This window comes from Halichoerus grypus, chromosome 3 (genome assembly GCF_964656455.1).
Source record: "Halichoerus grypus chromosome 3, mHalGry1.hap1.1, whole genome shotgun sequence".
Classification (NCBI taxonomy): Eukaryota; Metazoa; Chordata; class Mammalia; order Carnivora; family Phocidae; genus Halichoerus; species Halichoerus grypus.
In genome coordinates, this window is record NC_135714.1 from 192096442 (window position 1) to 192119825 (window position 23384).

The window sequence follows — 23384 nt, forward strand, 5'->3', positions numbered from 1 at the left end:
TTAATTTAAAAAATAGTAATATATATCAATGTGTGTATACATATATATACACACACACACAGATCTTTTATCCAGAAATCATGTTTTAAATTTTTTCCTTCTAAGTATTTATTAGAAGTCATTGATGAATTGGTTATCACTTAAGACTCTGCAAACCACTTCAGCATTCAAAGTACTTTTAAGTTTTACAGTAATATTTTTATGCCAGACCTCTGAGTACCTAGATTTACTTTATTTACACGTACAAATTCTCTTAAAATAATTAACAGTTATAATTCACTTTGGCAGGAAACATGTATCTTAATTCAACCAGCATTTATTCCTTTGTAGCTCAATATTCATTTTTGCTGAACCTTGATCAATTTCTACCTCTTAAAATTTATTGCAGAAAGTATTTCATCAATCCTTAATACCCAGACAGTTAGGAAGTAATTTTTTATTTCCCTATATGTAAAATTCACTCATGGTGTAGTTCTGCTGACCTTTATTCATCATTTAGAAGAGAAATGTGTTCCTCTTCTTGGTTTTTGCAAAATGGCATAGTTTTAAGAGCATAAGCTTTAAGGATAAACATATTTCAGTTCAACTCCATCGCTTCCCCCACCTATAAAGCAGAAAGCTTAAGCTTAGATAATTAAAAAGATAAATGGGTGATTTCATACCTCTACTAAAATATCTCCTTCATCAGCTAATTGTGATATGCAAAATTAATTCACTAGAGAAATTTCTTTGAATTAAGGTAGTATCTTTTGAGAGCCCCTATGAAATATGACAACAATAATTATAATAGCAACTAACAAATACTAAGAGTTTATTATATTCAGGCACTGTTACAACTTATTTACATTTATTAATAACTTCCACAATTCCATGAGGTGGGGAGGACAATCAAGACACTACAGACAGGGTTCTGCCAGTGTCAGAGAGCAAACTTAGTTGTGTCCCAGGACACCTGCTTCCAGGAAGCAGGGGTAGGAGAAGTCAGAGCAAACACTACCACGTTAACAACTCAGGTTACTCACCTAGCATAGTTTGGTTCTTCTAAATGGTTTTATTATGCTTGAAAACTTAAGTTTGATAACTTCCTTTTTAGAAGTTTTGTCGCTATCCATGCTGACCGGAGATAGTTGATTTCATTACATAATCTCCAGAGAATCAGCATGATCCACAAATTAAGATATTTTTTTCATTCAACAGTTATTTATTGGGCATCTACTATGAGTCAAGTCTGTTCTAGTCACAGAGCTGTATTCGAAACCATTGATAATTAGAATCTTGCCAGGGAGGGGCAAGTATTAATAAAAACTTGCATAAGTAGATTACCTACAACAGAAGGAGATTATGAAAATAACTAAGCAATGTTAAGCAGGGATCTGGGGAGCAGAGTTCATGTTACTTAGGATAGTCAAAGAATCCTCATTGAGAAGACAGAATAGCTTTGAAGGGGGAAGCCCATTCCTGCAAGAGAGAGCATCTAGTGTCAAGGCTTTAGAGCTGAAGTATGCTGGGGCTGCTCGAGGACCAGCAAGCAAGCCAGTGGAAGAAGAGGGAGAAAATGAGGTGTGGAGTAAGCAGAGGTGAAGTCAGAGGCCACAGAGGCCAGATGACAGCAATCCCTGCAAGCCATTGCAGGATTTCAACTCTTATTCTCAATAAAAATGGGAGTCATTGGGAGATTCTGAGCTGCCACATTGTTCTTTGACTCATCATCTAACTGAATCACTCCGGCAACTCAGTTGAGAACAAACTATAGTAGGGCAAGAAGGAGAGTAGGCAAGCCAGTCAGGTGGCTCTTGCAACCATTTAAGTGACAAATGATGGTGGCTCGAAGCAGGGTGGAAGCAATGAAGGTGGTGAGAAATCGGATTCTGGATGTATTTTGAAAATGGAGAAAAGAGAACTTCCTAACAGACTGGCTATATGTGGGACATGAGAGAAAGAGAAGAGTTGAGATTGACTTCAAGTTGTTGAGTCTTTGCAACTGAGAAGGACGGAATTTGCCATCCTTTGTCTACAGAGACTGGATAACTGAGGGTAGAGCAGGTTTGAAGAAAGATCGGAGGTTCCATTTGGGACATGGTTAGTTTGAAGTGTCTATTAGATATCCACATAGAGAGGTCAAGTATGAAGTCCGATATAGGAGTCTGACATTCAGATGAAGGATCTAGGATGGAGATATAAGCCATCAGCCTATAGATGGTTTTTGTAGGCAAGAGACAGAATGAGATCACCAAGGCGTGAGTACAAAGCAAACAGGAAGCCTGAGAACTGAGCCCAAGAGCATCACCATAGTAAGAGGAGGAACCAGCAAAGGAGACTAAAAGGAGCGTACGCTAAGGAAGGAGGAAATCCAGGACCATGTGGTATCCTAAAAGCCCAGCTAGGAAAGTGTATGGAGAAGGGACGGTTAACTGCACAAATACTGCTGATAGGACAAGTGTACCATGAGCCCTGCTAACTTACCCTTGACTTAGTAGTGGGGACAGAGACTTTCTCAGATTGGGCTTAAGAGAGACTAGGAGAAGAGCAATTGCAAAGTCAGCCTTTCAAGGTGTGATTATTGTAAGCCCTTTCATCCACTTATTCCACATCCTTGAGTCTCAGTCCTTCATCTGTAAAATGGGAATACTAATGGCATTCATGTCATAGCACTGGAGTGAGGTTTGAGTAAGATACCGTATATAAGGAATTCAGCATAGTGCCTGCTACATAATAATCCCTCAATATGTAGTCATTGTTGTCTTTTCTTTAATAATATCCTTTTTTGGGGCACCTGGATGGCTCAGTTGGTTAAGCGTCCTATTCTTGGTTTCAGCTCAGGTCATGATCTCAGGTTCCTTATACTGAGCCCCGGATCAACTCAGCGCCCAGTGTGGATTCTCCTTGAGATTCTCTCTCCCTCTACCTCTGCCCCCACCCCCACCCCTGCTCACACTCTCTCTCTCTCTCTCTCAAATAAATAAATCTTTAAAAAAATAAAAAATAAATTAGTATCCCTTTTCCAAACTCTGTATCTGATTGGGAAAAGGAAATATATTCTTTTCAACAATACGTTTTTTATGAGTGGATTAAAGTTTATTTCATCTGACCTGCAGTTTGTTCCAAGATGACAGTGTATTGTCTTTTATAGCACTTTTTCAAAAGGTGGCTTAACATTGTTGTAGTTTTGACTTTTTTTTTTTGGTAGTAAGAATATTTAACATGAGATCTACCCTTTTAACAAATTTTAAAATGTACAATACGGTATCGTTAACTACAGCCACAATGTTCTAGGGCAGATCTCCAGGACTTATTCATCTGGCATAACTGAAATTTTATACCTGTTCAACAGCAACCCATCTTCCCACCCCCACCCCTGCCCCTGGGAACCAGCATTCTACTCTCTGCTTCTCTGAGTTTGACTATTTTAGATACCTCATGTAATTTGGATCATGCAATAATTGTCCTTCTGTGACTGGCTATTTCACCGAGCATAATGTCCTCAAGGATCATCCACGTGACAAGATTTCTTTCTTAAGACTGAATAACATTCCACTGTTATTTAGAAACCACATTTAGAGCTGAAGTATGCTGGGGCATTTTAACCACATTTTCTTTATCCATTCACATTTTCTTTATCCATTCACCTACCGATCCAAGTTGTTTCCACATCTTGCCTATTCTGATATATGTCATTTTTAAGTTTGATTTTCCATGTAATGGCCTTTCATAATGGTGACCTTTTCATTTTAAACACTTACATTCCACATTCTTGGCAAGACCTCTCATTAAACGCTGAGAGCTGTAATCAGCCCGATATAGGCTCTATTATAAACAAAAACTCTCTGCACTGAGAACTGAAAAGGAAACTTCAGCGTCCTACCAGTTTCATTTACTTTTTTTTGTTGTTGTTTTTATTAAAGTCTGACCATGGGTTTAAGAAGAAAACAGCAACCTACTTTTAGGCATTTTGATTCTCTCTGTATTTGATAACATACTGCTTTATAAACTTTATATGTTTCAGTTTTCTTCTTACAAAGTTATGAATAGCGAGAACACAAAATGAGGTGTGTTCCCCTTCTGTTACTGTGGGAACAGATATCCTGTTGCTAAAAACGTCACATTGTTCTTCAATGTCAGATAAGTGAAGGTTGAAGCCAGAAGCTTTGAAAAGACAGCAAAAGCGACACCCTGAACATTTTCCCTGGCATTTGTGAACGCTGTGCCCTTTGCTTCAGGAAGATAAACTCGACCCTTCTATTATGAAATAACATAATCAATCATTTGCCAAAGCCTTACTTTCACAGCTGCTGCAGCACATATGTCGAGGACTCAGAGGAGAATTTGTCTCATTGTCATGTAGAAGAAGAAGAAGAAGAAAAGTCATCTCTTTTGCTCCATGGGATCGAGATGGATAAGTTACAGAAAGCAGAATCATGAACAAATGTCAACAGTGTGGAATGATAGGAAAGGTGTAGAATATAGAGTGAGCTTTCTAGACCAATCCCATCAATACCAGCCCAGATCACTCAGGTATGCCGTCAGGTCGGCCAACCAATGTCCCACAACTTCTTCTTCGTTGGTCTGTTATGCTATTAGTTGATCAGGTCTCGGGCAATTGCTTCATCTGACTAATGTATGTCATGTGAATATTTGAGGGATTGAACAGTAGAGCATATTTTGGAGCCTGATATGAATTTAGAAATCACCAAGGATCTCCTCCACAACACCTCCAAACCAATGAATGTGCGTGACTTCTTGAATACACTTAGGCATGGAGAGCTCCGTTACTTTAAGAGGCAGCTCTGCAAAGCTCAAGCCATTGTCGGGTCTAATTATGAGAAAGTATTTATAATATTGAGTCATAATCTGCCCTAACTTCTGCATATTCTTCCCCCAGAGCAAAAGAGGTGAAGTTCTCTCCCTTTTCTATATGACAGTTTCATATTTTTGTTCTCTCTACCCTGCTCTTTGCTTTGTGCAAAGCATTCCTGTGCCTTCCAAGCATTTCAGTTTTTTTAAAAAAATGACTCATTTATTGAGAGCTATGACAACACACCAGACACTGGACTAAGTACTTACATTTCCACACCTAATTTTTACGAGCTTTAGGAGATGGGTTTTATTAATGTCCACATTTTACACATGAGGAAGCTGAGGCCCAGGGAGGTGACAGGACCTGCCCCAGTCTGTCTGACTCCAGATCCACAGGTCAACCAGTAGCTTCCATTGCCTCTGTTTTCTGATATAACTTGACTCTTGAACCCCATCTTCTGGCACCGTTCTTAAAATATGACACCTTCCCATGATTCAAAATCATATTCTCCATCTGAGTACCACAGAGGACTTGCAATTATAGATATATTTTGTTTGCTTGCTACTGAGTTCATTTTATTTTTAATTTGGTGGCTTTAAGGAGGAACATGCCTTCCCCATGCCACCATGGCCCCACCATTCCTTCTTATCTAATGCCTGGCCCGATCTGCACATTCTGGGTACATTCCTAGCCCAGGGTAGGAATTTGAGTTGGCTAGGCCTACACACCACCAATACACCTTTCCACTGTTGACACTCATCCTTCCTGCATCTCCTTGCTCCTTAATTCCTCAAGGAACCCAACCTAGAGTTAGTGATCTCTTTCAACAACAGCTTCCCCTTAGCATTCTGGGTTGAATTCATTTGGACCAAGATGTTCAATGCTATTCTGAATAACCAAATGCTCTCTCTTAGAATATTAAGTGTCTTGGGGTTTAAGTGCTGTCCCTTTCTTTTGTAGAAACCAGGCAGCAACAAACTGATGTTTCAAGCTCCTCCCTCCCTAACAGATTAACAATTGGAGAAAGTAAAAAGGAACGTATACCAACAAAAGTTGGTGAGCCTTGGCCTATAGTCAAACACCTTAACCTTACATGCCTTGAAAGATGAAGACACAAAACAACTAAGATGATTTTCTGCAGTCATCTGTCTGCCACCAAATTCCGTAGGGAAAAAAAAACTACTCTTGTTTTAAGTTAATTTTCCCTACTCTAAATAATCCAGATTAGTAACATATTTCCTCTCCCCTTTTCAGGCTCTTGCTCTTACTCATCACATTTTCCTCAGAGAAACATGTGTAATGTAGTTTCCTCTCCTGCTATGTCTGAGAGAGAATTTCATTAACGAGGAGATTTTGTGTAGGTAGCCTATAGAGTTGATTTTTTTAGTTTCATCTATAGCAGTTTAAGTGTGGTATGACTCACCAAGTGTTATTTCATCTGTTACACACACATATATTAAGACTCAAAATTGTGAACATATCAGGAGATAGTGAGAGAAGTTCAAAAAGTGAAATAGTTCTGCACTCTTTTGGAAGAACCAATGAATGGGTAAAAACCATTCCTACACACGATGCTATAAACCAGATTGATCATATTACCCATGACAATGGTGGTTTTAGAGAATAGGCTTTAGTGTTTGACATGTAGCAACTCCAAAAGGATGCATACAGAGAAGCCAATCCACTGAGGGTTACAGTCATTAGATTTTCCTTTTAATTTTGAAGGGAAAAAACTTCTTTGAGCATATAACTCAAATCCTTTGGCATGATTTATATTACTTAACAAAATTTCCACTTTACATAAGCAAAACTAAAGAGACTCATGTTATATGGAAAACTCTTTAGTGAAACTGCATTATTATAAGAAATTCCATGGACACTATCCTCACCCAAGATAGCTTTATACTGAATTGCATTTGGACCTCTAGCAAGATTCTAACATTTTCAATTATAATTATTGTAGTTTCATAATATTATAGTCTTACTTCATAATAATACAGTTTTACTTTATTATAAAAATTTACTAATAACGTGGATACCTTCCTACTAGAACATTTTAAGTTCTGGCTAACTTGAAGATTTCTGTCAGTTAATTCTAGAGATTTTAAAACTGTATACAGTAAAAGAGTATCACTTTTAATAAGTGTGTTTAAACAACAACAACAATCTTATTAAATAAAAATAGGATAAGGAAATCTGTCTTTTTACCCAGGGTTTCTTAACTCCTTAGATTAAGAATGTGCTTTCCAGTATCCACGAACCCCTTAAGTTTATGCAGAATTTTATGTATACATGAATTTGTGTATTTTTCCTAAGAGAAGAATCAATAGTTTTCATGAGATTTTTTTAAGGTAGCTATGACTAAGAGAAAGAGATATATTTGATTTTAAGTATTCAATTAAAAGTCTGAGAAAAAGAATTAATTATGACTTTTTATGAGATCAATAGCCTCTATGACATCAACTGTTATTAAAATGTTGGCTGGCCAAGAACACCAAATAGTACCATTTAAACCTTTACGAGGCAAGATTTCTAAGTATATACAGTTTTCTTTAATTCATTCCCCATCCTTGTATTAATGCCCTAGAATAGTTCTGGCTATCGGTCTTACAACTGGCACTACATCAAACACTCAAAAAAAAAAAAAAAAAAAACTCTTCTGATGGGGGTAGGGAGGAGTTGAGAAAAAAATTTTTGCTTCAGAGTTTCCTTTACTCATGATCAGGGTGATGCTTATAATCATAGTTGACTGTGTGGATAGACATCACAATGGTACGAAGGGATAGTTACAAAACCTGTAATGGGCCATCCACTCTCTTCCTTTCACGGACAACCCCTCCACCATGTTTAGCCTCTTGGGTTATATAGCCTTGGAGGTATTGAACCTTTTGTTTCTCCAGTTTCTTTCTCCTTTACCTAGACTTAAAACCAACAGCAGCTCTAACCAACTGGGGTACCTTCTAACCATCATCAGGGGCTGATTTTTGTGTCCACTTCATTTTGGCACACAGGTAGCTCTATTTGCACTGCTCGGTTATTTTAAAGTTCAATTCTCTTAGTATCTTATAGTGAAATCAAAAAAGAGATTCACTGAGTGGAAAGGAAACAAAATTCCCTTTCCACTTAATCACTTTTGGTTCATCATTCTTTATATCTGTAAGTCAGAAAAAAATGAGGCAACCTGTTTTATATTCGGGGGACAATTTCCAGGGTGGGGGAGTCAGTAAGGATAAATCTGCTATAAGATTTTTCTACTGAAAGGAAACGAATTCTCCAACCAATAGACAACCTGGTATTATTTTGCTGTCACAGGTACCAAACACAAAACTTCTGAGGGAAAAATTCCATTATGCCAACACTCTCAAAGCTCCCACTCAACATTACAACGCAGTGCCGTGTGAAAACTGGTCTTATTTCCAAAAACACTTACCGGATTCATTTTCTTCATATTTCCATGCTTGTTCTGTACTGTGTGCTGACACCTAATCCTTTGAATGTATTCCTTAAAGGTCTTGCAAATACAGCTGATGATAAAGCTGAATAAAGCCGTCTCTGACACATTGCAAAAAGAGATGTTTTTACTAACTGGATAATGTATATCTCTTTGACTCTTCCCTCAAACTCAGCCTGGAAACCAGAACTTAGCTGCCAGTGTGCTGGAGGTAAATGCTTCACAGACACACAAACCACACCAGGAGCTTCTCCTTCATGCCTTCCTTCTGTGGTGCTTTTTAACTGAACCACTTTACCCAACAGTGGCTCCAGCCAAGGTCACTGACGCCACCACCTGCTGATTTGGGGCCTTCACACCTGCACAAACAACCCCCCCCCACCGCCGACCCTCTCACACTGCTTTTATAAACCCCTTCTCCTTGCTCCTGACCTCCTGACCCACAGTCATACCTCAGGCTCTCTCAGGGAGTCTTCCCCTGTCACCCCAGATGAGCTCAGATGGCTGACTCGTGACACCCCTGACCATTCTGGAACCTTCCCCAACCGGGGGTCAGAGGTCTGCCATGACAGATGGCACCCCCATAACCACCCCTGCTGTCATGCATCAAATTATTCTTCCTTCTTTCACCTCCATCACTTTTTAAACAGATCTCCATGGGACAAACACAAGGACTGATTGATTTCTTGTCTGCCATCTCATTTTGCTGCCAAGCATTTTTATTCACATAAGTGTAAATTATATCTAAACCAACTCCATACAGTCTGTCCTTCCAGAAAATCCTTTACAGTCATCCTCATAAACCTACTTTGAGATGAAAAAATCAACTATATTCTCCTCACTCATTTTAGAGTCATTTATATTTATACTGTGTTGCTCTAGTTAATGAGTTGTATAGTGGTTTGCCTTGATAATATTTTTAATCTTTAAAAAAAGAAATTGTCTCAGAAATTTAGATAAGTATATATATAAAATATTATTATGATTAGATTATAGGGAAAGTATAAAATTTTTCACAAATTTTAACCCAGTATTAAATCCTGGTAGATAACAGTTTACCTCTGAGATTCATACGAACGTGTTCTGTGTGAATAGCTCATGTATCCTTGTTTCTCACATACACAATTGCTGCCTGCATGATGCTTATTCTTGCTTCTCTCTCACTAACAGCTACATCTTTTGAACCTACCTGTCTTACAGGGATGAATGATGTAGATACTCTTAGTCTACAATGCAGAAATTTAGACCTCTGATTTTTTGGAATTATTTTTCCTGAGCCATTCCGGCATAGAAATTTGTGAATTCGTTTATGGTTTTATATATCAATAATGTATTTTCCACTTAGAGCAATATAGAAATACTTCCTATACATAGGACATCCTTTAAATATGTCTTTATGACAAGCTGTCCCTAATAAATGATTCACAAATGACTAAAATGCTTTGAAATTTTAAAGTACAGATTTTCAATCACATATAATGTATAGATAATGGCTTCAATTTGAAAGTTACATAACTCTAGGCAAAAAAAAAAGGAATTCTTTTCTAAAATTGATTTCATAATGCAGTTCGAAATAAGCACTGCTATAAACAAAATTTTAGTTATGGTACATAGATTTTATGTTGTGTCAAGGTCATAAACCTGAAAATTTCATGCAGGGAGAAATATTATAAGCCATATGTTTTTCAAGTTGCAATTATAGAAGACAAAAGATACTAAAAACTTTTTAGTATCTTTCTTAAATACTTAACAATACTTTACATGGGATTTCATATTCATTCAAAGCCTGGATATAAAACTTTGCTGTGAAATGTTCCAGTTAGTGACTGGGCTACAGAAAAAAAACTCACTTTGCAAGGGACACCCCACCCCCTATCACCACAGCCAGGAGCTCAGCAGGCCTGGGCCTCTCCTCATGTTCTCCTGTGTTTTCACAGGATGATATATCAATTTATGCACCAATCGATTCAATTTGCTGTTTTCAAGACTCCTCAGGAGCCTGAGAGGCATGCGTATAGTCCTGTGGGCAGAACCAGAGCTAGCTGTAACTGAACTTAGTTTCAAGTTACAACTGAAATTGCGCCTAGGTTCTCCAAGAGATGATTTTCCTGATAATTATTTCACTCTAACAATAAATTATTTTCTTGAAATTCTAAGGGTATTATTTCATTAGTAAACTCCTAGTTGGTTTAACAGGATGAAAGCCTAAGTCTATCTGCAGTATTTATTTTTTTACCCATAATCAATGTTACTGAAACCATCAAAATAGGATTCAAAGCAATTTTCCTAAGTTTAGTAACCAAGTAACATGATGGTTTTTAACAAGAATTCTCCTGCTTTTAAACACTCACTGTAACACCTTATAACAATAGGATTGGAATTATATTTACACAGAACAACCAAACTGATTTGGGCAAGGTGGGAAAAATACTCTCAAATAATCCGTCAAAGTTACAGACAGGCTCTGAAGCATTTGGGGTAGGTCAGCACCTCACACCGTTTGAATGTCCAGTGCTCTTCGGGGAGCAGACCTATAGGATATGGTGGCTTCTGTCAGGAGAGTGGTTTCTGGAACAGCTTAGAGAAGTACGTAATCAGCAAGCACCATTATTATAATGGAATGTTGATTGACTATAGGACAGATGTGATATGGCTACAAGACAGTGAAATTAGATTAACTCTTGGTCATTTCAAAACACCTGCTTTAAAGTGAAAAATCATGGAAATATGCAATTAATTGACTACCTACATTTCAGGCCTGTATTTTAGAAGTTTAATCTGTTTTAAAATAAGGAGGAAAAGTTCACAAATGATGGTTCTTTTTCTATGTGCATATGTGTGTTTGTGTGTATTCAGCTGTAAGGTATTTTAACTAAATGCTTTCACTAATGTTTTGTCTCATTCCCATGCATTATGTAATCTCTACCATGCTGGGTGCTGTGTTGTGGATAGAGAGGCATCCTTAACAGTGGTGAGCTCAACCTCTTGTGAACTCAGTTGATCCATTTCAATTACAATATATATCTATTGAATATCTACTATGTTATTAGCCCAGGTTGAACGCATAGAAGCAGATATATGACTCTCCAAGAAGTATCTTGAGATATCACTGGGGATATAGAATACTCAGATATAAAGCAATCAAAACAATAAATTATTAAGAAACCAAAAAGAGACCCGTAAAGCGCTAAATGAGATTGGAATAGGGAGAAGCCAGTGGTTTATCAGAAAAGCTTGATTCTTCCAGAATAGACTGCTTCATGATATATAAATCCAAACAGTTGTGTTCCTTATGTTATCACCTCGCCTAGAAACATCCATTCACTAGAAGATAGCCCTAAATCTGAGAACCAGTGCCCTTCTTCCTATCCAAGAAGATTCCTTTCAAATCCCTCACGCAGAGCAGTGTGACAATTTTCTGACCACTCGTCATGACTATAAAAGCAAATTCACCCTCCACGTTTATTTTATACTGACTCCCACGGATGCTTTTGGCATCTCTCTTGGCAGAGTGCCATGTCAGCTGCTTCTATTCTTCCTAATTACCTCCTGTGCCCTCTGACATATAAGACAGTGATTTCAGAAATGAAGGAAGATAGAGAGGACACTGAAAAAATGTACCCGGTCCGTCTAGACATCAGTTTTCAAAGTAAATAAACATTTGACAGCTGATGACTGTCAATGTGAGTGAAGTCTCCTATTGTCATGTAAAGGAATGATGTTTACAGAGGACTATGTGCTGTAACAGGATGTCTTTGCTCTTTTCTCAGAGCCAGATAACAGTGAATGGAAACTCTGGAGGTGCTGTGAGTCCAATGAGTTACTATCAAAGGCCGTTTTCCCCTTCAGCTTACTCTCTCCCAGGCTCGCTCAATTCAAGCATTATCATGCAGCATGGCCGCTCACTTGGTGAGTCATTTGATAGTCGTGATTTCCATGACAATTTCAATATAGCAAGTACAAACCACATGGGAAGATGCCAGAGTAATTTTTCAAAAAGGGAGGAAGAAACATTCAATACTCCACTATTTAATGACCCTATCCTAGGGGAGGAACTAAGAGCTGAGGATTCAACACGGGAGAAAATAGGCATCCAGCGAACCCAAAATGATGATGGCTGCATCTACCTCTGAGGCTATTAAGTGTTTGGGGGAGAAAGAAAAAAGTGGCCAGTTGGGTAGGAGAGTTCACACGACCAGAACATTCACGTAGCACATTTCCACGGATGGCAAATACCTCCATGTTCAACACAGCCTTTTTGTGGAAAAGTTTTCATTGTAGAAAATGGTCTTGGTATATGTAAAGAATTGTTTAACAGTTAAAACAGTCGGAATGCCCGGGTGGCTCAGTCGTTAAGCGTCTGCCTTCGGCTCAGGTCATGATCCCAGGGTCCTGGGATTGAGTCCCACATCGGGCTCCTGCTCCGTGGGAAGTCTGCTTCTCCCTGTCCCACTCCCCCTGCTCATGTTCCCTCTCTCACTGTCTCTCTCTCTCTGTCAAATAAATAAATAAAATCTTAAAAAAAAAAAAAAACCACTTAAAACAGTCTAACAAGGGGACAGGCTGCCTCACCAAACAGTAAACAGTAAACTACTGCCTCACAAAGTGGGAAACTACTCTTCAAACTGAGACCAGAAGACCATCATCAGTCAGGGATAGCAGTTCCTTTAAAGAATGATCCCTGATTTTTATAGAGAGTTCTTAATCCTTTGAAAATTTAAGAATTTGATGAAAGGGATTTCTCCTCCAGGAAAAAAAAAATGAATATTTGAACATTCATAAAAAATTGTAAGCATATATTTCATGGGGCTTGTGACCTCTTTGAAACCTCCTGGATAAGAACTTGTACCATATAATGACAAACATTTTTATGTGGCAAAATATAATAGGACTGTTTAGAAAATAAGGTATTTCTTAGTTTTTAAAAATGTTTAAAAAAAAAACACCGCAAACACTAAAAATCAAACCAAATCAAACCATCATCCGAATTCAAGCTGAGAAAGTTTCCATGATGTTGAGCGACTGGAAGGCTTCCAGACAGCAGGGAGGAAGGTGGTGGAAAGTGAGCCAGCTACACACCTCTCAGAAAATCAGGAGAGGACCGATGCTCTGGCCACCACCAACAAGCAACAGAAAGAACGTAGAACACAGGGCTTTCACTCCCATTTCCTCATTAACAGCAAGCAGCATCGTCCCCAACACTGTTTGTTGAAAGACGTGGTGCCATCAGCTTACCCAGGAACATTCAGCGTGTACATTGCGGATCTCAGCTTCTGTAGTCAACTGAACCTCTCTAACACTTACAAGAAGCCCTGAGACTCATTAAAGAAAAGTCTAAATATACTTGTGCCTTCTCTGATGCTGCTCCTGGGGATCATCTGGGACTCTTACAATGATGTCCTTTTAGAGCATAAGAAAGTAGAATGCCTTTGTGCCAAGATGTTGCTCTTAAACAATCAGTCCATAGTGCAGGATTATGACGGGAGTCCATTATACCTAGATTTTTTTTTACAGAGCTATGCATTATCACACATCTATAGTAAAACTACAAGTTATTCTAGGTCGTAATGTTTTCCCAAATAATTATTATCGGAGTCTGACTCTCTGTGCTCATTACCTGTCTTAATAAACACAACTTTGTCCCTTCCACCCCAAGAAACAAAATATATAAATACTTGAATGCAGACAGGCTTTCATATTAGAACATATCAATGGGTAGATTCACATACAAACCGTACTACATGGAAAGAAATTCCCTCTATAAACACAGTCGAACAGATTCCAATCGGCCAAGTGCTGAGATAGGTCCTGAGGAGAATATACAAATCTATCCTGCCTTAGAGAAACTTTATATTGCGTTGAAGCCAAAAGACTACAAAAATGAGAGTAAGTGGACCTATAAAAGACAAATAAAATAAAAGGCTAAACTTGTATTATGTAAGCTATAAATTCACTGAATCTTGTGAACCGTATGTGAAGACAGAGTTAATACTGTTTGCTTGAGCTGGGATTTTGCACATAGGAGGTGCTCAAAAAATATTTGCTGTTTAGTAGAAATACCACCATCACAGTTCCCAACTCAATTCCTTTTGGGGATTAAGTGGGAAATCAGAGTCAAATACCACATTGTGTCTTCATCTGGAGTTGCATGGAAAAGATACTGCTTTTACATACAATGACAGATGAGGCCATTCTTCATCAGAAATGGATCGAAAATGCTTTTCTGTTGCAAACTCAATTGAACATAGCCATAATAATAATGATAGCAGTTATAAATGTTATAAGATTTTAGCTTATAGGGATCCTCACTGTACTTATCTCTATAATGATGAGTTAAATCTTTTTAAAATCTTACTTATGAAGTTTTATATAAATTTGTTACAAAAACACAGTCATATCTTTTGAGAAAGAGAGAGAGAGAGAGAAAGAGAGAGAGAGAGATAATCCATTAATGCTGAAACATTAGAACTTTTCCATAGCCACATAAAAAGAGACCTTTTTGAGTACCAGATCAGACAACCTATGTCAAGAATCATTCTTGCTCACTAAAATTTTGAAATTTATTGTAAAAAAGCAGGAAGTCGTATTATCAATTGTACAAAATGAATGGTAATAATGTTGATCTTCATAGATATCTGTGAACTAAGAGTAAATGGAATATATAGTACATAAAGTCCTCTCTGTTTCTTAGGAAAGTATACTAAAAGTTAGTAAACATGGCATGAAGATAGGAACATGAGAAATCGCATCTAATGTATATGCGTAGGGCAGTTTTTATACTCAAGGGGCAAGAAATGGGTTTTGGTATTTTAAAGTTAAGGCAAAGATATTATGGCCATCATAACTACTTAAATAAACATCAATACCAATAATTTAAAATCATTTATTTAATCCGGAAGCTTTCACATCTAAATATATGTTCAGAGGTGAAGATTTCTTAATGTGATTTTTGTTTTTATTTTTACAAAATTGCCGCTGTACACTTGACAGTCATATCTTTTATTCTCAGAGGACATTTCAGCATTTTTAACAAATAGTAGTCAGAGTTTCACAAAAATAATATTAACGTCTCAGTTTCTGCCTCTTCATCTATAGAACGGAGCTAACACACTAGAAGGATAAGACGAGGTAATACATGTACTTTCTTAACACAGCGGCTGTTACATGGTCACACCGTCTTTCAGCAAATGCTATTCTTTCCTTCACCCTTCTTCAGAAAAGCACCTTGTTGTTATTGTTGTGTTGGGTACCTACCTGCATATTAACAATAGACGGCTCGAATGTAAGGTAAACGGGTTAAAAGAGATAGTGATGGCAATGGATTCTATGTTAGAGTTGGCGTCAATATACAAGAGGCGCCTTCAATTCATGATTCCTTGTGCATCCGATACATTGTATCTCCCCACACGGTCTCCGCAGATTCCGCAGAGACATATCCGCAGCACGCGCAGTCGCTGGACAGCACCATGGGCAGCTCCATACCACTGTACAGATCCTCAGAGGAAGAGAAGAGAGTGACGGTCATCAAAGCCCCACACTACCCGGGGATCGGGCCCGTGGATGAATCCGGAATCCCCACAGCAATTAGAACGGTAAGAAATGCCAGGGTGTGCGTTGTTGCAGGGCCGGGCACAGACTCTACAAAGGATGGATTGTCGATGGCTTTGTGCATTCCGATGCTCTTATATAATGAGGATGGCCCTCTGTGCCATCTGAGTTCTCAGGAAATATTATGCTGTGTGTGGCAGAGAAAGAGAAAAAGAATTTGTCGATCGAAGCTGATCACACAATCTGTTTTTGCATTTTTAATTGAAAATCATGAAAACTGTGATCATGGGAAACCAAAAAAAAAAAAAAAGAATGTTTTTTGTTTTACCTTTTTCCCAGGAGTGTTAGGGCAACAGAGAGAAAAGAGAAGGAAGGAGGAAATGTGAATTCTTTGGCTGCATTAAATTCCCACGTGCATTGCAAATAAACCAGCGATTTGTTTCTTGAAACGGCTGTGTGTTCACATCAGGAGATTGGGAGCTGTGAATTGGGCATTGGGAGGTGAGATGATTAGAGTGAAGGGAGTTAATGTCATGGAAAGGAAAAACTGAAGAAAAATACACATTTTAGTGTCCCTCTTCAGCTGTGCCCGCTGTAAGCCCTCAGGGATGATAAATGAAAGTGTTTGGATTTTTTTTTTTTTTAAGTCTTTAAACTCTGCCAAAGCATTGCTCAGTGTGTCAGGGCAGCCCCTTCTGGCAAAGCTCAGCAGAGGCAGCTATTGAGAGAGCCTGGGCAGGCAGCGGCTCGCTGACCAGTCTCCTTGCAGAGAAGGTTGGGGCTAGCCGGCAGAAGGAAGACTCTGGGAGCCAGGATGAGAGCAGCCGCGCCTCTGCAGGTGAATTGGGGGGCTATGCAAGAAGGGGGCGCAGGCAGAACACAAGTGCCTGCAACACCCACATACCTGGGGTGGAGGGGGGGAGGTGTTGCCAAGAGCTGCTTCCCTGGAATGCAAACCCTGGGGGGCCAAAGACAATAGCGGATAGAGGAAAAGAATGGAAAAGGGATCAGGAAAAAAAGCAGTGGTAAGATTGCATCTCTCATGTGGGGATGAAGCGTTCTGAGAGAAGAGTTAAAAATTGATTATTCCAAGCATCTGTATTAGAACCGAAAGCCAGAAAGTCAATCGGTAGAGCAGTTGCTGGGGTTGTAGACTCGCTAGATTCTGGGAACACTGAAGGTGGCTAATTACAAAGTCGCACAGATCTATGTTGGAACTGATGATTGTCATATTTAAGTAACAGAAAAAGTTCAGAGATTGTGACTGACGGTCCTATGACAACTACATGTTTCTGGTGATGGCGTCTTGTCATTTGTTTGCCTTTTAAGATTTTGGACTCAGAATGGTTAAATTTGAAATCTTTTTTCCAAATAATGTAGGGATGCGGTGTCAGACAGGAATGGTGTCCCTGGTTTTGTTTCCTTGACCCTCAAGTCACAGAAGATACACACATTAAGAGATCCCTGGTTCTATGTTGTTATAGGTTTCTGTCTGAAAGGATTGTATCTGAGATCTCTGAGTGTGTCTTTAACATAGATAAATGATATATAAGAAAGAACACAAAAAGCTGGACCATTTTTTTTATCCATAAGTCATAATTTTCTTACATAGCAAGGACTTGCTTGTTAGTTTTCAAAAGGAAAAAAGAAACAGACGTCATAGATGGTTAGTGAAAATCAAGGAGTATTAAAATTCTATATTGTCTTTCTACTTGCAAATCAAAAGCATGTTTAGATATGCATAAGCAAACACATGTACTAAACATTCAATGCTAGCTTTCCTTCCATAAAATAGAAAAGAAAATATAAGCAGCCCAGAAGTTCCTTATAAGGAACCATAATTTTTATGTACAGCTGTGCTCTTATTTAGACTTTTAAAACTTTACAAAGAAGGTGCAGGTCTGTGAAGACTCTTATTCACGGTCCCTATTTTTTAGCCTTGCTGAGCACATCCCCAAGTATAGCTGTGTTTATAAATGTTGAGTCAGGCCATCTCTGAGCCACAGCAGGCCAAGAATCTCCAAGGTTGTTTTTCTTTCTCATCCGTGTAGAAAGTAATGATTATCAGACTCAAATTGCTTCACATGGAATTCTGCTCAGTGTATCCACCAAAATAGTCCTGTCTCAGTGTATCATGTTATGGTCTCATTTTAGACAACCAGCCTATACCAAGGAAACAAAATTTTGTAAAGTAAACTAGAAACTCTAGAAAGCCAAAAGTCAACAAATGTACCTTTGAGTTATTTGAACGAAGGCTCCCCCGTCTGCTCTCTCTCATGTGACCTGGGAGTCTGTGTTAGCCTTTTACTGCCATTCTTAACGGCAACAAAAATCGCTAGGGTTCAGGTCCCAGGAGGTTGTCTAATTAAAGCCAGCTAGTTAAGTGAAATACAAGAATCTTTTCTTCTAGTTCAAATATAACACTGTTTGAGCCTTTTCAAAGCTAGAGAGGGGCAAAAATAGAATAGAATCCCTGTATACTCTTGTGTAGAAAATATGTGTCCTTTCCCTTTTTGGAAGTCTCTGCATGATACATCAATGTAGAGTTCTGATGCTTTGTAAACTGTAGCAATGTAAAATGCAGGTGTATTCTGTCAAGATTATAGGAAACAACTGAATAGTGAATTGCTAGTACTTAACTGTGCACACAAAATAACCTTGAAGGACACATACGAAAGTAAACATCCGTAAATTTGAGTAGACTTCTATTTACTTCATCTCAGTATTAGCCATAACACGTCCATGATGCCATTTATAAAAGAAACTTTAAATGCTTAGAGTGCTTCTTTTAGAAAGGGACAGAGAGTTTTAGTATTGCCTTATACCAGTTTCATATTCCTCTTTGCCAACCAGTTGGGCACTTCCTGGCATCTCTGCGCTCACCATATAAAGCTAGCAGATGGCAGAACTGAGCTCCTGCCTGATCCATGCCCTCCAGCAAGTGAAGAAAAAAAATCCTGTCAAGATACATTGCCATATACAGTGATATAACTTACTTATTCGATTTCCTTGTTGCTATTGGTTGTGTCCAGGATGGCTGGGAAACGTGTGTGCGCAAAGTTGTCTTATTTTCTGTTGCTGAATACCTGAAGGAAATAAAGCTTAACCAAATAGAAATTGATCTTTTATGAACATGTCCCTGAAAGATACATGTTCGCTACTATGTTTAAACCAGCAAGGAATAAAACTAGACGCCTGCTTCATCACTGCCCCCCTCCCACCAGCTCCTGCCATTTGAATATAAGGTCAATCAACAATCTCCTCAGCTTTTCCATTGTAGAAAGAGCCTCGAATGAATGAAGAGGTGATTCATAACAAAGTCAAGTAGCTCTTAATGTTAATCTATATTTATAGCGATTATCAGAACCATATATCCTTAGAGACAAAAATAAATTTAGATATGGCACAAACCCCTCAATTTCCAGATGAAAATGCAATTACCACATTTCTGAGGGAAAAAAATAGGATATAAGATCCATACCAAAGCTCAGTCTAAAAAAGTACAAGAATATTTTTATGGCAGTCCTAACAGAATATTTTACATCAAGAAAACTGTCTCGGAAAATCCAGTTTATTTATTACTGTACACAGAATGATTGAGTTTCTTGCTGGAGTATTTCTGGAAATGTTGAGATAAAGATCTTGCCAAGCAAAATCATTATTATTATACAGGTATAGGTCTACTTTCACAGGTGTATAATCAGGTAGCGTTCCATCCAATAACCTGGATTCATTCACTATTTTATCCTTAAATATGTAATGTTCCTTGAGCATAGCTTATATTCTAGGCATTGTTCTAGGTCTTATTGTATATGCGGCTTCGTTCCATTTCCATAACAACCCTCTGATGTAGATATAATCTCATCTTAGAAAGGACAAACCTGAGGCCTAAAAGCTTACCTAACTGGCCCAAATTCATATTGCTAGGAAGTAGGAAACAATAATTAAAGGAAGCAAGATTTGAATCTAGGTTGAGCTGACACTAATTTCTTCTTTCCACTACAGTCCACTGTTTCTATCATGCCCAAACCCCGGGTGTGTCAGGAGCTTCTACTCTCAAGGAATTTACAATTTAGCCAGGCAAATGTTGCCTATATTTTATTATCATGTTTAAACAACTTCAAAACAATATTTACACCTTTTTTAGATTTGCTGCAGGACTATGTCATATTTTTCTCTAAGTTTAAGCTGATCAGAATACAGTTTGAAAGTCAAAATTATCCCCTAGTTAATTCTAAAAATAATGTTTTGAACAGAACACTCACTAAAATGTTTTTAAGGATAATGATAATTATCACCAAAAGGAGTTAAGCAAACCATGACCACACCACAACTTTTATTACGTGCATTTGATATAAATATGTTTGTGCAAATATCAACTATCCAGTGCTGGGCACAGTATGATTTGCAAAAATTAAAACCATAGCATATAATGTGCCAGTTCAGCCTCAACTCAAACAAGGGGTGACATATTTACAAACTGCAGACATAACTGGAGAAGTTACTGTCATCATGAACTAGATTTTGTTTTTAATCCCAGAACAGAAATCTGCTATGAGAAAAGATACAATATAGAAGGAAGAACGTTAAGGAACACTGTTGATTTGGAATCACTTTTTTTAACTCCTGGACATTCTCTTTTATAGACAGTTGACAGACCAAAGGACTGGTACAAGACAATGTTTAAGCAAATTCACATGGTGCACAAGCCGGGTATGTATGCTACTCTGTTTTCTGATCAGATCCTCCTGGCGGAAGGATGTATATGTAGACTCCTGTATAGTTCTGGTTCACACAAACTGTTAAGGGCCTAGCAACACCACAGCCCTCGCTCTTTCTCTTTTGCTCGCCTTCTATCACCCTCCAATCACAGACACCTGTGCTCCTGCCTCACTCCTGAGCTGCCAAGAAGCCTCTTGTTAGCTGACCCTTGGAGGGCTGCCAGGTCCTCTGCTCCCTCCCTCCTTCCCTGTCCATGATCTGGAGCGGTGTGGCGTGGTGTGTGCTTAGACAGACTCATTGTTCCTCTGTCCACACATGTCAGCTGCTTGTCGAGAGAGTGAGCAGAGGTAGGTCTCACGAGGTTGACACGAGATCTTTAAAGCACTTCCCCGAGGAAATGCATGATTCTGAAGAGAAGGTTGCCTGAAGAAGCGAGGAAAAGGCATTGGCCTTGTATGCTGGGGAGAGGGCCACCGAGCAAATAGGTTACAGACAAGCGAGGACAAACTGCAGAAGCCCAGCAACAAAACAATATTAGAAAAATTTTAAAAATGATATTATGAACTAGGAAAAATACATTGGTTTTCTTTTTTTTTTTTAAGATTTATTTATTTATTTATTTGAGAGAGAGGAAGGGAGAGAGCCAGCCAGAGAGAGCAGGAGTGGGGTGGAGGGACAGAGGGAGAAGCAGACTCCCTGCTGAGCGAGGAGCCCAAACGGGGCTCGATCCCAGGACCCTGGGATCATGACCTGAGCCAAAGGCAGACGCTTAACCGACTGAACCACCCAGGCACCCAATACATTGGTTTTCTACCAAATTTGTTTGTTTGTTTCTCTGAAATTCTACTATCTTGTTATGATATGGTGACCAAATCTGTATTACCATAATATTTATGTTTCGTTTTCTAGATGATGACACAGACATGTATAATACTCCTTATACATATAATGCAGGTAGGACGGGTTTCCTTGCTCGCGATGAATACTGTATGCTCGGCAATGCTTGGAAGCACTTCACTCTCACTTTTTTATCCCTGTTTGAGCCGCATGTTTTCAGTTTATACAATCAAGAGGATGCTCTTTCCCTTTTCTCAAAGCATGCATGACCAAAGGATCGATCTTTTCTCATGGAAATGAGAACTAATACTGTTTTCTCTCATTCATTCTCACTGTCATTTTATTCTGGGCTTCAGGAATGTTTAACCCAAGTCTGAAGGACAGTGTGAAAGAACACACTGTAACTAGGGTACAAAGTCAGATAAAGATCTCCTTTTATCAGCAGCAGTGAGAGTGATCACAATTGCGTAAGATCTTTCAGATACACTTCACAAAAAACAAGTCCAGCAAAGTATTCTGTGACTTTGTCCATGCTTGTGCTCCCAAAATGCAACCATTCATTGAAGGATTTTTTAAAAATCCCACTCTGCCGGGCCACTTTCCTGACTCAGAGTTGCCAACAGTCCTCATGGCACAACCACAATTCTGGGCGTTTCTCCTTGCATTTGAGTGTGTTGGTATCGTGTGACGTGGTTGCAGGCTGAAGGGCCCCTACAAAATGTTTCCCTTTCTCCTAAATGTCACATTAGGGGATCCTATAGAGGACCTCCTGTCCCCGCTCAGCCCCAGGCTGGAGACTGTTGTACAAAGTCTGGTTTTCCTTTCTTTAGAGTGGGCTCGGAGGCTCAGGCTGCTCACCTCCCCACCAGCTGCAACCTCACCTCCCGTAGGGGTCCCCTTGCCAGCCTGGCCTAGAACTGCACAACATTCTCCCCTCCTTGATGCCCGAAGGCCGGCACTCGGGCCCCTTACCTGTTAGGGATTCTGCTAACTAGTCTCCAAAGACAAATGAAGAAAAACCGGGCAGAACAAGGTTAGCCAAGCAGCAAGACCTCTGAGGTGTCGGTCCTCCCTCTTCCCGGTGATACCGGGAAGCCCAGGAAAATGTTTCCCTCAACTTTTATTCCTAGCCACAGACTCACCTCCTGGGTTTAGCTTGTTAACAAAACAAAATTCAGCCAAGTAAATTTTAAAGATATTTTTGGCTTTATTCAACGATTCACGAATCCGGCAGCATCCAATCTAGCAGATAGAAAGGAGCTCTGAAAGACTTTTATAGACAGGAGCCAAACAAGGAAGCTATACTAGGCCAAAAAAAAAAAAAAAAGTCGGTAGGTGATTACAAGGTTACTTTTCCTTTGGGGGATGGCAGGTGAGCTCACTAGTGCTGGTCAGGTGATTCCTGATTGTCTGGTTTTCTAGCAGAGCCAAAACTGTAATTAAGTCTCCATTCGGTGACATGGGGCTCAGCATACATGAGTGACTCCATTTGGGGCCTGTTTTGTTTTTAACAAGCTGTAAGTTTGAAGTCTGATTGTAGAATCCAGGCAAAATAGTAAGTGCAGACATTGTCTTTTTCTTTTTCTTTTTTAAGATTTATTTATTTATTTTAGAGAGGGAGGGAGGGAGAGCGCCAGCAGGGGGAAGGGCAAAGGGAGAGGGAGAGGGAGAAGCAGACTCCCCTGCTGAGCTCGGAGCCCGAGGCGGGGCCCCATCCCAGGACCCTGAGGTCATGACCTCAGCCGAAATCAAGAGTCAGATGCTCAATCAACTGAGCCACCCAGGCGCCCCTGGACATTGTCTTTTCATTGGTCACTGCAATTTGTATGGACCCTCAGGAGAAGCAGATGAATGAAAATTGACCTAACTCAAAAGACTGAGGTGGCAGGAGATTCAGAATTTTTATAATGATTTTTACTGAAATTCTGTATCCATTAGTAATTAGTAAATTGAACAGTAGTTACATATAACCTTGCAGAGCCCTTTCGTGATAGTTTCGCTGTTTCTTTGGTAGACAACTGCAACCACCCT

At 39.1% G+C, this 23384-nt stretch overlaps 1 protein-coding gene across 45 annotated transcripts in view; it reads left to right on the top strand.

The window, feature by feature from the left end:
- SORBS2 (sorbin and SH3 domain containing 2) overlaps positions 1–23384 on the top strand; it is a 345960-nt gene that overhangs the window by 263796 nt on the left and 58780 nt on the right. For 20 of the 45 annotated variants that reach the window (XM_078069765.1, XM_078069763.1, XM_078069766.1 and 17 more), the window contains 5 exons: positions 8422–8457; positions 12017–12155; positions 15666–15838; positions 20441–20507; positions 21426–21470. In XM_078069765.1, the coding sequence (XP_077925891.1) occupies positions 8422–8457; positions 12017–12155; positions 15666–15838; positions 20441–20507; positions 21426–21470 (460 nt within the window). Of the gene's footprint in view, positions 1–8421; positions 8458–12016; positions 12156–15665; positions 15839–16516; positions 16633–20440; positions 20508–21425; positions 21471–23384 lie in introns of those variants that run through there. The other 25 variants (XM_078069784.1, XM_078069786.1, XM_078069785.1 and 22 more) reach the window with 10 other exon arrangements.